Raw genomic sequence first — 16793 nt, 5'->3', positions numbered from 1 at the left:
CGAAAAATGAGAAATTTCTTGTCAAGTTTTAACCCTTCTAACTTCCTATAAAAAATTAAATTATGTTTCAAAAATTGTGCTGATGTAAAGTAGACATGTGGTAAATGTTATTTATTATCTATTTTGTATTACATAACTCTCTGATTTAAGTGCATATAAATTAAATTTTGAATATTGCTACATTTTGAACATTTTTGCCATCTTTCCGATTGTGTCACAAATAAACCCAAGTTTAAAACGTCTCAGAATAAGTGGGATCAGCTGAAGTGTTCCAGAGTTAGTACCTCATAAAGTGACACTGGCCAAAATTGTAAAATTTGACCTGGTCATGAAGGTGGAAACAGACTCTGGGGGATAAAGGGGTTAAAAACATAAAACCATTTTATTTGTGCATTACCAGCACACATTTAGTAAACCATGGAACTGGTCACTAAGGGTACTGTCACACAGTACCATTTTAATCGCTACGACGGCACGATCCGTGACGTCGCAGCGATCGTATGATTATCGCTCCAGCGTCGTAGACTGCGGTCACACGTTGCAATCACGGCGCTGGAGCGATGCCGAAGTCCCCGGTAACCAGGGTAAACATCGGGTAACTAAGCGCAGGGCCGCGCTTAGTAACCCGATGTTTACTCTAGTTACCAGCGTAAACGTAAAAAAAAACAAACAGTACATACTTACATTCCGGTGTCTGTCCCCGGCGTTCTGCTTCTCTCCACTGTGTAAGCGCCATAGCCGGAAAGCAGAGCGGTGACGTCACTGCTGTGCTCGCTTTCCGGCTGGCAGACGCTCACACAGTGGAGAGAAGCTGAGACGCCGGGGACAGACACCGGAATGTAAGTATGTACTGTTTGTTTTTTTTACGTTTACGCTGGTAACCAGGGTAAACATCGGGTTACTAAGCGCGGCCCTGCGCTTAGTTACCCGATGTTTACCCTGGTTACAAGCGAACACATCGCTGGATCGCTGTCACACACAACGATCCAGCGATGTCAGCGGGTGATCAAGCGACGAAAGAAAGTTCCATACGATCTGCTACGACGTACGATTCTCAGCAGGATCCCTGATCGCTGCTGCGTGTCAGACACGGCGATATCGTAACGATATCGCTAGAACGTCACGAATCGTACCGTCGTAGCGATCAAAATGGTACTGTGTGACAGTACCCTAAGTGATCTGGTTCAACACCACTGCCACACTGTTAGAATATCAGAGTAGTCCAAAGAACAAACACAGATATATGTTCAAAAAAGATGTCTACATTTGTTTTCACTTTAGTATACTGTAATATTGAATTATATACAACAAATCATCAGACAATAGCAGCTTCAAATCCCCTGAAGAGACTAAAAAATATAGTAAAAGAAACAGATTTTTAAAAAAGTATTTTCCCCCACCTTGTCCCTTAGTAAAAAAGAAAAAGAAATTATATTTGGCATATATTTGCCATAAAATTCTACGCTATCAAAATATAAAATTAATTAACCCATACCGTAAACATCGTAAAGTAAAAAAAAAGTTGCAGAAACACAGTTGCAGTTTTTTGATTTCCACACTTCCCTAATAAAAAGAAATGTAAATATTATATGTGCACCAAAATGGTATCAATGGAAATATTAATTTGCCACTCAAAAAACAAACTGTCACACAGTTCCGTCAAAGGACAAATAACATATGGGTCTCAAAATAGCAACACAAACAAATTTACTAATTTATTTATTTTACAAATTTCAGATTTTTTTTCCATCACTTAAAGGGAATCTGTCACCCCATTTTTGGCCTATAAGCTGCGGCCACCGCCATCAGGGGCTTATCTACGGCATTCTATAATGTTGTAGATAAGCCCCTGATGTAACCTGAAAGATAAGAAAAACAAGTTAGATTACTCACCCAGTGGCAGTCCCGGTGCAGTCTGGTCTGATGGGTATCACGATCCTGTGTTCAACGCCTCCCATCTTCATACGATGTATCCTCTTCTTTGCTTCCTGTCGCGGCTCCTGCACAGGCGTACATTGTCTGCCATGCAGTGCGCAGGCGCCAGGCCTCTCTGCCCTCAACAGGGCAGACAAAGTATGCCTGCACAGGAGGCGCGACAGGAAGCAAAGAAGAGGATGTCATTGTATGAAGATGGGAGGCACCGGACCACAATGCCCATCGGACTGGACCGCCCCTGGGTGAGTATAATCTAACTTATTTTTCAGGTTACATCGGGGGGTTATCTACACCATTACAGAATGCTGTAGATAAGCCCCTAATGGCGGTGTCCACAGCTTATAGGCCAAAAATGGGGTGACAGATTCCCTTTAAAGAAAAACTTATTAAAGTTTAGTATCATTATTGCCATACTGACTAGAAGAATAATGTTGCCAGGTCATGTGCTCTACACTATGAAAAATCAAAATAAACAACAACAAAAAAAGGTGGAATTGCATTATTTTTACCATTTCACTGCAGTTTGAAGTTTTCCCCTTTTTTCAGAGCATTATGTGTTAAAATAATGGAGTTATTCAGAAGTACAACTCGTAGTGCAAAAATCAAGCCCTCATAAAGCTATGTTGATGGAAAAAATTAAGTTATGGCTCTTGGAAGAAGAGGATGAAAAAGCAAAATAATGAAAACAATTGGTTACGGCAGGAAGCTTTTAATAAATAATAAACCCTTTTAACTCTGTATACAGAAAAAAGTTTATTTAGATGATATTAGCATATACAAGAGAGAGGTTGCAGGCTTACATCGCTCCCTCGGTACAGGAGGTCTGGGGAATGGTGAGCATAGCTTTTTTGCTTAATTCGCTGTCGCTTTGTCCTTGTTTGTTCTTTTATTGTTTTGATGCTGGCTGGGGATCCGTTGTGTCCAGCATCACCTGGAAAGCCCTAGTGGGTGAAAATTGGTTAATATATAAAGGTGTCTGTGTAGGGGGGTACAGAGCTTCCTACCTCACATAAGTTTCCCAGAAGCCCACCATCCTTTCCTTTCACTGTGACCCAGCTGACATCTTCCTCACCAGGGAGACAGAGACATGACACTCTTCCTAGACCCAAGAGTGTGCCGGAGTCCACATGTAGCTTGGGATGTGTCTTTGTACTGTTAGGAGACTTGCACTGAAAGAACCCTTCTGCTTCTGCTACTTCCTTAGAACCCGTTGGCACCGTCATAATCTAACACTTCCTCTGAATGATGTCAACTCCTCACTCTCCTCCACTCTGACTCTAACTGACCAAAAACTAGGAAGTATTTCCCCTATAAACTAATCTAACCCCTCCCAATTGGTGGGCTCATCCCATTTATTGACTATATGTTTTCCTGTGTAGTGCAAACCATGTCCCTATGCTGGTAATGGATTCCTTAGTGCACAGACCTCCCCCCCCCCCATTCCCAGGGACGGGTTTGAGGCAGAGCCTTCAGGAGAACTGAGACATAAACCAGCCATAGGAATAAAATATTACTGTACATTATATCAATCAACACACACTATGCAGTAACTCCCCTGCTGCCATGACATCTTCCTCTACCCTTCTACCCCCTATATATGGGGTCTAAATAATAATATTAGTATCTAGAAAGGAGAAAGAAGAATATTGTATTTTTACTATTCACACAACAACTTGAAAACACTCCTGTTATGTTAGTGTTTCTGTATGATCCACAAATTGCTGCTTGTCAAGTTAATAAAAATTTATTTTTCATTAGATTCTTGTAAATGCAAAATATTAAAAAACAATAGTTGAATGTTAAACTTTTTTTTCTAAAATGTCTTTTGCAGTTTCTCCTGGAAAAGAGCTCGGTCCACGGTTAGGTTTGAAAAAGTCGAGTTCACTGGAAAGTCTGCAGACTGCCGTGGCAGAGGTTAAGAAGAATGAGCTTCCCTTTTATAGACCTAGACCAAATATGGTTCGTGGAAGAGGCTGTAATGAAAGCTTCCGGGCTGCAATAGATAAATCTTATGATGGGCCAGAGAGTGAAGAAGGTACACATAGATGACTGAAAGTTATCATAAGTGATAAAACATAACTATCCAAAACTATTATGAAATACTCAACCAAGAAAACAATTATCCGCACTTTTGAGTTCAACATGAAGGCATGTGATATCGGTCTCTTTGTTGCCTTATTCCATATTCCATATTGTTCCATATTCTTGCTACAATATTGAGACCCTAATGACTTAAAGGTGTATGATCTGGCTCCAAATTTCAAAATATAAATATATATATATACACAGCTCTGGAAAAAATTAAGAGACCACCACATCAAAACCCTGTCATGGGCAGCCCAATTTCCAGACATGAACCCCATTGAAGACTTCTGGAATGTAATCAACAAGATGATGGATAGTTACAAGCCATCAAACAAATAATAGGAGAAAATTCAGAGTTTTTATGTATAAAAAGTATATTTTTATTACATATAAAAAATCAGTTTAGACAAAAAAATCATGGTAACAGTAATGATAAGACAATATATCATTTGTACAAAAAATTATTATTAATATTGTCTTATCATTACTGTTACCATGATTTTTTTTGTCTAAACTGATTTTTTATATGTAATAAAAATATACTTTTTATACTTCTGACAACGTCTCCAAATTTCCAAGCAATAATTTTTGTATTCTTTTTCTGACAAAGGAAAATGGTCAAAAAAAAAAAACAAAAACAAAAAAAAAACAGTGGTTTCAGACCTCAAATATTGCAAAGAAAACAAGTTCATAATTATTATTATTATTATTATTATTATTATTATTATTATTCATTTTTATAGCGCCATTTATTCCATGGCACTTTATCATTTAGAAACAACAATACTAATGTTTTAACTCAGGAAGAGTTCAGAAATCAATATTTTGTGGAATAACCATGATTTTTAATCACAACTTTCATGCGTCTTGGCATGCTTTCCACTAGTCTTTCACACTGCTTCTGGTACAAAAATTTAAGCAGTTATTTGTTTGATGGTTGCATATAAAGAAACCAGCAAAATAAAAAAAATGTATAAATAAATATACTAACTCAAAAATATCATAAACAATAGGAGAAAATTCAGAGTTTTTATGTATAAAAAGTATATTTTTATTACATATAAAAAATCAGTTTAGACAAAAAAATCATGGTAACAGTAATGATAAGACAATATATCATTTGTACAAAAAATTATTATTAATATTGTCTTATCATTACTGTCACCATGATTTTTTTGTCTAAACTGATTTTTTATATGTAATAAAAATATACTTTTTATACATAAAAACTCTGAATTTTCTCCTATTGTTTATGATATTTTTGAGTTAGTATATTTATTTATACATTTTTTTATTTTGCTGGTTTCTTTATATGCAACCATCAAACAAATAACTGCTTAAATTTTTGTACCAGAAGCAGTGTGAAAGACTAGTGGAAAGCATGCCAAGACGCATGAAAGCTGTGATTAAAAATCATGGTTATTCCACAAAATATTGATTTCTGAACTCTTCCTGAGTTAAAACATTAGTATTGTTGTTTCTAAATGATTATGAACTTGTTTTCTTTGCAATATTTGAGGTCTGAAACCACTGTTTCTTTTTTTTTTTTTTTTTTGACCATTTTCCTTTGTCAGAAAAAGAATACAAAAATTATTGCTTGGAAATTTGGAGACGTCAGAAGTTTAAAGAATAAAAGAACAGTTTACATTTTACTAAAAAATATACCTATAAAGAGAAAAATCAGACAAACTGAACATTTTGCAGTGGTCTCTTAAAAATTACAAAAAGGAAAATGGGCTGATACAAAAGTTTGGTCATCCTGCTTGGTTAGTACCTAGTAGTAGCCCCTTTTGAAAGCTTGTAAATCCTTTTTTTTAGGCAGCCAAGAGTCTGTTAATTCTTGTTTGATGGATTTGCATCCATTTTTCCTTGGGAAATTCTTCCAGTTCTGTCAGATTCCTGGGTCTTCTTGCATGCACTGCTATTTTGAGGTCTATACTCAGATTTTTAATGATGTTAAGATCAGGGGATAGTGAGGGCCATTGTAAAACTTTCAGCTTGCACATTTTGAGGTAGTCTATTGACGTGTCTTTAGGATCACTATCCATTTGTAGAAGCCATCCTCTTTTCAACTTTTATTATTTATTTTATTGCATCTATTCTTCCCTCTACCTCTGAAATGAACCTGGTGCATTGATTGCAAACCAACCTCAAAGCAAGATTGCTCCACCCCCATTTTTGTTGATTGGCGAGATGTTCTTTTCCTGAAATTTTGTTACCTTTTTTGTCCACACATGCCTCTGATCATTGTGGCCAAAGAGTTCCATTTTAACCTCATCCGCCCACAGGACTTGTTTCCAGGATGTGTCAGGCTTGTTTAGATGTTCTTCTGCATAGTTCTGACTCTGAATTTTATGGTGAGGATGCAGGAGATGTTTTCTTCTAATGACTTTTCTGTGAAAGCCATATTTGTGCAGGTATCTCTAGAACCATGTAACACAACTCCAGAGTCTGCTAAATATTTCTGAACATCTTTTGCAGTCAAGCAGGGGTTTTGATTTGCCTCTCTAACAATCCTACGAGCAGCGCTCACTGAAATTTTTCCCAGACCTTATATTGACCTCCGCTGTTCCTGTTACCTGCCATTTCTTAATTACATTTCAAACTGAGGAAAGGGTAACTTAAAAAACACTTTGCTGTCTTCTTGTAACCCTCTCTTGCTTTGTGGGCCTCCAACATTTTCATTTTTACCGTGCTAATTAGCTGGTTAGAAAAACCCATGACTGCTGTTTTTGGCACACGGCTAGAGGAGGCTGGGTTTTTATAAAGCTGGGGAATTTGCATCACCTGGCCTTTCCTCATGATGATTGTGAACAAGCCATAACTCTGACAGGCCAAGTAAGGTCTGAAACCTTATGTGAGCACACAAATCTCCAAGGGGTGCCCTAACTTTGCTTCTGCTCATTTTCCCTTTTGTATTTTTTTTTTAAAGACCATAAATTATTTGCCTAAAATATACAAAGGAAATGTGTCATATTTAACTTTATGCCTTTTAGAGATAATTTAATCTTCAATTTGCTTAACAGTTCACAATAACAGTAATTTTGACCAGGGATGCCCAAACTTTTACATCTCACTGTGTGTGTGTGTGTGTGTGTGTGTGTGTGTGTGTGTGTGTACAGTGGGAAAGAAAAGCATTCATACCCCTTTAAATTATTCACTCTTTCATTGCAGCCATTTGGTAAATTACAAAAAGTTCATTTTTTTTCTCATTAATATACACTCTCCACCCCATCTTGAATGAAAAAAACAGAAATGTTTGCAATTTTTTTTAAAAAAGGAAAAAAAAAATATCACTTGGTCATAAGTATTCAGACCCTTTGTTCAGTATTGAGTAGAAGCACCCTTTTGAGCTAGTACAGCCATGAGTCTTCTTGGGAATGATGCAAGCTTTTCACACCTGGATTTGGGGATCCTCTGCCATTCTTCCTTGCAGATCCTCTCCAGTTCCGTCAGGTTGGAAGGTGAACGTTGGTGGACAGCCATTTTCAGATCTTTTCAGAGATGTTCAATTGGGTCTAGGTCAGGGCTCTGGCTTGGCCAGTCAAGAATGGTCACCGAGTTGTCCTGAAGCTACCACTCCTTTGTTATTTTAGCTGTGTGCTTAGGTTCATTGTCTTCTTGGAAGGTGAACCTTCAGTCAAGTCTGAGGTCCAGAGCACTCTGGAAGAGGTTTTCATCCAGGATATCTCTGTACTTGGCTGCACTCATGTTTCCTTCAATTGCAACCAGTCATCCTGTCCCTGCAGCTGAAAAACACCCCCATAGCATGATGCTGCCACCACCATGTTTCACTGTTGGGAATGTATTGGGCAGGTGATGAGCAGTGTCTGGTTTTCTCTACAAATACTGCTTAGAATTATCACCAAAAAGTTATATCTTCCTTACATCAGACCAGAGAATCTTATTTCTCATAGTCTGGGAGTCCTTCATGGGTTTTTTCTAGAAAACTTTAGACGGACAGGTCTAGGAAGACTTCTGGTAGTCACAAACTTCTTCCATTTAATGATTGTGGAGGTCACTGTGCTCTTAGGAACCTTGAGTACTGCAGAAATTATGTTGTAACCTTGGCCAGATCTGTGCCTTGCCACAATTCTGTCTCTGAGCTCCTTGGCCAGTTCCTCTGACCTCATGATTAGCATTTGGTCTGACATGCACTGTGAGCTGTGAGGTATATATACACATGTGTGGGCCTTTTCAAATCAAATCCTATCAATTTAACACAGCTGGATTACAATGAAGGAGTAGAACCATCTCAAGGATGATCACAGGGAAATGAACAGCAAGTGACTTAACCCCTTCCCGACCTTTGTGCCAATCCGACCTGTGACGCAGCATATGCATCATGGTCGGATCGCGCACATGCAGGTCGGATGAAAGGGTTAACTGTAATTTCACCCGACTTGCAGGGACAGGTGGAGTGGTACTTGAGCCCAGGGGGGGTGGCTTCGCCCCCATGGCTACAATCACTCTGATTGGCTGTTGAAAGTGACATTTCACTTTTAATCAGAGCGATAGTAATATTTCACCAATGAAAATTGGTGAAATATTACAATCCAGCCATGGCCGATGCTGCAATATCATCGGCCATGGCTGGAGACAGCGATCTGCCACCGCCACCGATCTCCCCTCTGTCCTCCGTCCTGTCATCTGCTGTTCTCCGCTCCCCTCTGTCCTCCTGTCTGCCCCCCCGCAGTCCGATCTCAACCCCCGCATACTTACCGAGCTCCAGGGTCCGTCCGTCTTCTCCATGGGCGTCGCCATCTTCCAAAATGGTGGGTGCATGCGCAGTGCGCCCGCCGAATCTTCCATCCGGCAGATAGGTTCTATCACAGTGATCAAAATAAAAAAATAATAACCCCCCCTTTATCACCCCCATAGGTAGGGAATATAATAAAATAAAGAAAATAGATTTACTTTTATTTTTCCACTAGGGTTAGGGTTAGAACTAGGGTTAGGGTTAGAATTAGGGTTAGAACTCGGGTTCGGGTTAGAATTTGGGTTAGAACTAGGGTTAGGGTTGCAATTACAGTTAGAATTAGGGTTAGGGTTGCAATTAGGGATAGGGATAGAATTAGGGTTAGAGTTGCAATTGGGGTTAGGGTTGCAATTAGGGTTAGGGTTAGAATTAGGGTTAGGGTTGCAATTAGGATTAGAGTTGCAATTAGGGTTGGGGTTGCAATTAGGGTTAGAATTAGGGTTAAAATTACCCTATGTGCACACGGTGCGGATTTGGCTGCGGATCCGCAGCAGATTGGTTGTAGCAGTTTTCCATCACATTTACAGTACCATGTAAACCTATGGAAAACCAAATCTGCTGTGCCCATGGTGCGGAAAATACCATGTGGAAATGATGCGTTGTATTTTCCGCAGCATCTCAATTCTTTGTGCGGATTCTGCAGTGTTTTACACCTGTTCCTCAATACGAATCCACATGTGAAATCCACACAAAAAGCACTGGAAATCTGTGGTAAATCGGCAGGTAAAACGCAGTGCTTTTTACCTGCGGATTTTTAAAAAACTATGCGGAAAGATCCTCACACGAATCCGCAATGTGGGCACATAGCCTTAGGGTTAGGGTTGGAATTAGAGTTAGGGTTGAAACTAGGGTTAGGGTTGGAAATAGGGTTAAGGTTAGGGTTAGGCTTGTGGTTAGGGTTATGGTTAGGGTTGGGATTAGGGTTAGGGGTGTGTTAGAGTTAGGGCTGTGGTTAGGGTTAGAGTTGGGATTAGGGTTAGGGGTGTGTTGAGGTTAGGGTTGTGATTAGGGTTATGGCTAGAGTTAGGATTAGGGTAGGGGTGTGTTGGGGTTAGTGTTGGAGTTAGAATTGAGGGGTTTCCACTGTTTAGGCACATAAGGGGTCTCCAAACGCGACATAGCACCACCATTGATTCCAGCCAATGTTGCATTCAAAAAGTCAAATGGTGCGCTCCCTCCCTTCCGAGCCCTGACGTGCACCCAAACAGTGGTTTACACAAACATATGGGGTATCAGCGTACTCGGAACAAATTGCACAACAACTTTGGGAGTCTAATTTCTCCTGTTACCCTTGGGAAAATAAAAAAATGGGGGCTGAAAACTTATTTTTGTGGAAAAAATGTTTTTATTTTCACGGCTCTGCGTTATAAATTTCTGTGAAGCACTTGGGGGTTCAAAGTGCTCACCACACATCTAGTTAAGTTCCTTGGGGTCTAAGTTCCAAAATGGGGTCACTTGTGGGGGGTTTATACTGTTTAGGCACATCAGGGGCTCTGCAAACGCAACGTGACACCCTCAGACCATTCCATCAAAGTCTGCATTTCAAAACGTCACTACTTCCCTTCCGAGCCCTGACATGCACCAAAACAGTGGTTCTCCCCACATATGGGGTATCAGCGTACTCAGGACAAACTGGACAACAACTTTTGGGGTCCAATTTCTCTTGTTACCCTTGTGAAAATAAAAAATTGCAGACTAAAAATAATTTTTGAGGAAATAAAAATGATTTTTTATTTTCACGGCTCTGCTTTATAAACTTCTGTGAAGCACTTGGGGCTTCAATGTGCTCCTCGCACATCTAGATTAGTTCCTTGGGAGGTCTAGTTTCCAAAATGGGGTCACTTGTGGGGGAGCTCCAATGTTTAGACACACAGGGGCTCTCCAAACGCGACATGGTGTCTGCTAACGATTGTAGCTAATTTTTCATTCAAAAAGTCAAATGGCGCTCCTTTCCTTCCGAGCCCTGCCGTGCGCCCAAACAGTGGTTTCTTTCCACATATGAGGTATAGGTGTACTCAGGAGAAATTGCCAAACAAATTTTAGGATCCATTTTATTCTGTTGCCCATGCAAAAATGAAAAAATTAAGGCTAAAAGAAATTTTTTGTGAAGAAAAAAAAGTACTTTTTCATTTTATGGATCAATTTGTGAAGCACCTGGGGTTCAAAGTTCTCACTATGCATCTAGATAAGTTCCTTGGGGGGTCTAGTTTCCAAAATGCAGTCACTTGTGGGAGAGCTCCAATGTTTAGGCACACAGGGGCTCTCCAAACGCGACATGGTGTCCGCTAACGATTGGAGCTAATTTTTCATTCAAAAAGTCAAATGGCGCTCCTTCCCTTCCGAGCCCTGTCGTGCGCCCAATCAGTGGTTCCTCCCTCCCCACATATGGGGTATCGGTGTACTCAGGACAAATTGTACAATAACTTTTGGTGTCCAGTTTCTTCTTTTACCCTTGGTAAAATGCAAAAATTGTTGCTAAAAGATGATTTTTGTGACTAAAAAGTTAAATGTTCATTTTTTTCCTTCCATGTTGCTTCAGCTGCTGTGAAGCACCTGAAGGGTTAATACATTTCTTGAATGTGGTTTTGACCACCTTGAGGGGTGCAGTTTTTAGAATGTTGTCACTTTTGGGTATTTTCAGCCATATAGTCCCCTCAAAGTGACTTCAAATGTGAGTTGCTCCCTAAAAAAATTGTTTTGGAAATTTTGTTGTATAAATGAGAAATTGCTGGTCAAATTTTAACCCTTATAACTTCCTAGGAAAAAAAAAAATGTTTCCAAAATTGTGCTGATGTAAAGTAGAAATGGGGGTATTGTTATTTATTAACTATTGTGTGTCACATAACTCTCTGGTTTAACAGAATAAAAATTAAAAATTTGAAAATTGCTAAATTTTCAAAGTTTTCGCCAACTTTCCGATTTTTTCACAAATAAATGCAAAAAATATTGACCTAAATTTACTACTAACATGAAGCCCAATATGTCACGAAAAATCATTCTCAGAATCGCTAAGATCCGTTGAAGCGTTCCTGAGTTATTACCTCATAAAGGGACACTGGTCAGAATTGCAAAAAATGGCCAGGTCATTAAGGTCAAAATAGGCTGGGTCATGAAGGGGTTAAATATAAGTGACTGAGCAAAGGGTATGAATACTTATGACCATGTGATATTTCAGTTTCTTTTTTTTTAAAAAAAAGTCTACAATTCTGTTTGTTTTTTTTCAGTCAAGATGGGGTTCAGTGTATACATTAATGAGAAAAAAATTAACTTTTTTAAATTAACCAAATAGTTGCAATGAAACAAAGAGTAGAAAATGTAAAGTGGTCTAAATACTTTTCGTACCCTTTGTATAATAGATATATATTTTTCTTTATGCATAGTATCTGTTACTTTTTGAAGTGACACCATCTGGAATATTTACATTTTCTTTGCTATATTGATTGTACTGAACACATTTGTATAATTATAGTACATATTGATGAATATGAGAAAGATTTTTGCTTTTTTTTCTACTAACCTTCTTGTGATACAATCATGTTCTAGTTAATGAGGGCTTTTAGTCTCCATACGACATACAGCATATGTGTTGGGCCATTTACCATCTATAGAGATGCACTGCTGCCAGTGTAAACTTCATACTTAAATGCTTGGTGATTTTATTGAATTGTCCTGAACATGCTCCACCTTGATTTTCTACTTTTATCAGCAGATGGCCTTTCTGATGTTAGTTCCCACTCTGATAGAGAGACTCCATACAATGAGCCAACACCACTGGGGTATTCAGAGGTAGATGATGCTGAGAAAGCAAAGAAAGACAAGAAAAAGGATAAGAAGAAAGAAAAGGACAAGTCAAAAGTAAAGGATAAGAAAAAGAAAGATGAAAGTGAAGAGCAAGAGAAGAAAGCCAAGAAAAAAGGATTTGGAGCGATGCTCAGGTAATACTGCTATAAATAAATTTTTATTTTCAATTAAAATCTTATAATTTTCATTATAAGACTGGCATCTCAAGTGTCCATTGTGCTTCAAAAGAGAATTAGACCCCCTGTCGGAGGCCTCCCACCCATGCACTCCTGTTTTGCAGTGATGAGGGGCAAACACACTCAAACACTTGTCTGCACATGGAGATTTTGGTTTGGCTTCTTATCCAAAGTCATTTGGCAAAGCCCTTTATAGGGTTGATATTGTCTTTTTCTAAAGAGAGGCTTCTTGCATAACAGAGAAAGTATACATAGGTAGAAAGGTAGAAGAGAAAAGCAGAATGCACAGGCTTAATCTATCCCAGCAACAAATATAAGTATTATTATTATTTATTTAGCATCATTAATTCCATGGTGCTGTACATGAGAAGGGGTTACATACAAAGTTTATATATTGTTTACAGTAAACCAATTTATAATGACAGACTGGTACAGAGGGAGAGGACCGTGTCCTTGCGGACTTACATTCTGCGGGATAATGGGGAAGAAACAGAAGGTCGGGGGTACAGCAGCTCTGGTGGTGGGGAGGAGGCAGAATGGTTACTGCAGGCTGTAGGCTCAGTTCCGTCTGAAGGATCCGAGGGTGGTGGATATTATGACGTGTTGAGGTGTGGAATTCCAGAGGATGGGGGATATCCGGGAGAAATCTTGAAGGCGGTGGTGTGAGGAACAAATTAGTGTGGAGGAAACTAGGAGGTCTTGAGAGGATCGAAAATTACGTGAGGGAAGATATTGAGAGATTAGTTCAGAGATATAGGGAGGGCACAGGTTGTGGATGGCTTTGTAGGTCAGTGTTAGTAGTTTGAACAGGATTCGTTGGGGAATTGGGAGCCAGTGGAGGGATTTGCAGAGGGAAGAAACAAGGGAGTAGCGAGGAGAGAGGTGGATTACTCAGGCAGCAGAGTTGAGGACAGACTGGAGTGGTGCAAGAGAATTAGCTGGGAGGCCACAGAGGAGGGTTTTGCAGTTATCAAGGCGGGAGATTATGAGGGCATGCACAAGAGATTTAGTAGATTGAGGGCGGGACAGATTCTGGAAATATTTTTGAGTTGGAGGCGACAGGAGGTGGTAAGAGTTTGGATGTGCAGTTTGGAGGACAAGGCAGAGTCAAAAGTTACTCCGAGGCAGCGGATTTTAGGTGTGGGAGAGAGCGTGATGCCGTTTACCATAATAGATAGGTCGGGTAGGGGAGATATGCAAGATGGAGAAAAGATGATGAGTTCGGTTTTGTCTACATTGATTTTTAGGAAGCACGCTAGAGGTTAGTTTTAGGAAGAGAGAGTATAGTTTACTACCTCTCTCTATCTTTTAAAGATAACCTTGCACCAAATATTTAATGTTGAACTGGACATGCCATGTAATTGTAACTGCAGAACAGGAAAGAAAGTTGATTTATTATTTTAATTTTGCCTCACTTTTCTGAAGATATTAGCAGTCAAGTATTTGGCACCTAATGAGTATAGAGGAGCAAACCCAAACAGTAAAGTCTGTACTGAACACTTCCCGTTCGGGCATGGCCCCTGAACACAGACTCCGCCAGGAAGTCCGTATTATTGTTCGCATTCGGCACCCTGAACACCAAGTGTTTCTCACTCTGTGCATGACAACGCAGCAAACACTGCCTCTGTTTGGCAGTAAAATCATTACCGCCAGTCAGACAGCCACAGCTCCCATGCTGTCAAATGACAGTGTGAGCCCACAGCTGTGGTTGGAGGTAAAAAGTTTACCTCTGGTCACTGGCGTCGGCTGATGGCCTTTCACTCCCATCAGCTTAGCAGTAATGATTTTACCGCTGACCAGAGGCAGTGTTTACCCCGCTGTCATGCACATGACAGCGAAACAAACACTGGATGTTCAGGCCCCACATTCTTGCTAATGGGGTTTGGGAACTGCTTTGGTACCCGAATCCGAACTTTTTTTATCTGTTCAGCCGAACTTACCGGACCCGAACATCCAGGGGTCCGCCCATCTCTACTAATTAGTTAATGGGGTATTCCCATTGCCAAGAACCTATTCTAATACATAGTAGATGTAATATTAACCCTTTTACCACCAAGGGTGGTTTGCACATTAATGACCAGGCCAAGTTTTACAATTCTGACCACTGTCCCTTTATGAGGTTATAACTCTGGAACGTTTCAACGGATCCCGGTGATTCTGACAACATTTTCTCGTGGCATATTGTACTTCATGACAGTGGTAACATTTCTTTAAAATGACTTGCTTTTATTTGTGGAAAAAACTGAAATTTGGCAAAGATTTGGAAAATTTTCTAACTTTTAATTTTCATGCCTTTAAATCACACAGATATGTCACACAAAATACTTAATACTTAATAAGTAACATTTCTCACATGTCTACTCTACATCAGCACAATTTTGGAACCAAAATTTTATTTTGTTAGGGAGTTGTAAGGGTTAAAAGTCGACCAGCGATTTCTCATTTTTACAACACCATTTTTTTAGTGACCACATCACATTTGAAGTCACTTTGTGGGGTCTATATGATAGAAAATACCTAAAAGTTACACCATTCTAAAAACTGCACCTCTTATGCTGCTCAAAACCACATTCAAGAAGTTTATTAACCCTTCAGGTGCTTCACAGGAAATTTTGGATTTTTTTTAATGAACGTTTAACTTTTTGTTTCCACAAAAAAATGTACTTCAGATCCATTTTTTAAAAAAAATTTTCCCAAGGATATCAGGAGAAACCAAAAGTCCTGAGTACGCTGATACCCCATATGTGGGGAAGAACTACTGTTTAGGTGCATGGCAGGGCTCAGAAGGGAAGGAGCACCGTTTGACTTTTTCAAACTAAAATTGGCTGAAATTGAGATCAGACGCCATGTCGTGTTTGGTGAGCCCCTGATGTACCTAAACAGTGGAAACCCCTCACAAGTGACACCATTTTGGAAACTAGACCACCTATGGAACTTATCTAGATGTGTGGTGAGCACTTTGAACCCCCAAGTGCTTCACAGAAGTTTATAACGTAGAGCCGTTAAAACAAAATCATATTTTTTTCACAAATGATCTTTTTACCCCATTTTTTTTTTTTTTTCTCAAGGGTAACAGGAGAAATTGGACCCCAAACGTTTTTGTCCAATTTGTCCCGAGTACGCTGATACCCCATATGGGGGGGTAAATCACTGTTTGAGCGCACAGCAAAGCTCGGAAGGGAAGGAGCACCATTTGACTTTTTCAACGCAGAATTGGCTGGAATTGAGATTGGACTCCATGTCGCGTTTGGAGAGCCCCTGATGTGCCTAAAAAGTGGAAACCCCCAATTCTATCTCCTACCCTAACCCCAACTCACCCCTAACCTTAGTCCCAGCCCTAACTATAACCCTAACGACAAACTTATCTCTAACACACTCCAAACCCTAATCCCAACCCAAATCCAAACCGTAACCCTATCTTTAGCCCCAACCCTAACCCTAATGGGAAAATGGAAATAAATATATTTTTTTATGTTATTATTTTTCCCTAGCTAAGGGTGTGATAAAGGGGGTTTGATTTACTATTTATAGCTGATTTTTATATCGGGTTTTTATGTTTGGCAGCTGTCACACACTAAGACGCTTTTTATTGCAAAAAATAGTTTTTGCATCACCACATTTTGAGAGCTATAATGTTTCCATATTTTGGCCCACAAAGTCATGTGAGGTCTTGTTTTTTGCGGGACAAGTTGACGTTTTTATTGGTACCATTATTTTTGGGCACATGACATTTTTTGATCACTTTTTATTCCGATTTTTGGGAAGCAGAATTTTACCACCGTTCCACATGTGGTAAAATTGATAAGGCAGTTTTATTCTTCGGGTCAGTATGATTACGGCAATACCTAATTTATATTTTTTTTATGTTTTGGTGCTTTTATACAATAAAAACTATTTTATATAAAAAATAATTGTTTTTGCATCGCTTTCTTCTGAGAGCTATATTGTTTTTTTTTGCTGATGAGGCTGTATGGCGGCTCGTTTTTTGCAGGATAAGATGACGTTTTCAGCGGTATCATGTTTATTTATATCCGTCT

The 16793-nt window shown here is 39.4% G+C and overlaps 1 protein-coding gene across 8 annotated transcripts in view; it reads left to right on the top strand.

Annotated features, from left to right (window-relative positions):
• PARD3B (par-3 family cell polarity regulator beta) overlaps positions 1-16793 on the top strand; it is a 2038921-nt gene that overhangs the window by 896460 nt on the left and 1125668 nt on the right. For 6 of the 8 annotated variants that reach the window (XM_077271962.1, XM_077271960.1, XM_077271958.1 and 3 more), the window contains 2 exons: positions 3767-3970; positions 12486-12714. In XM_077271962.1, the coding sequence (XP_077128077.1) occupies positions 3767-3970; positions 12486-12714 (433 nt within the window). The remainder of the gene's footprint in view (positions 1-3766; positions 3971-12485; positions 12715-16793) is intronic. The other 2 variants (XM_077271961.1, XM_077271959.1) reach the window with 1 other exon arrangement.

This window comes from Ranitomeya variabilis, chromosome 7 (assembly GCF_051348905.1).
Source record: "Ranitomeya variabilis isolate aRanVar5 chromosome 7, aRanVar5.hap1, whole genome shotgun sequence".
In the NCBI taxonomy this organism is placed as follows: Eukaryota; Metazoa; Chordata; class Amphibia; order Anura; family Dendrobatidae; genus Ranitomeya; species Ranitomeya variabilis.
This window is presented reverse-complemented; position numbering and strand designations above follow the sequence as displayed.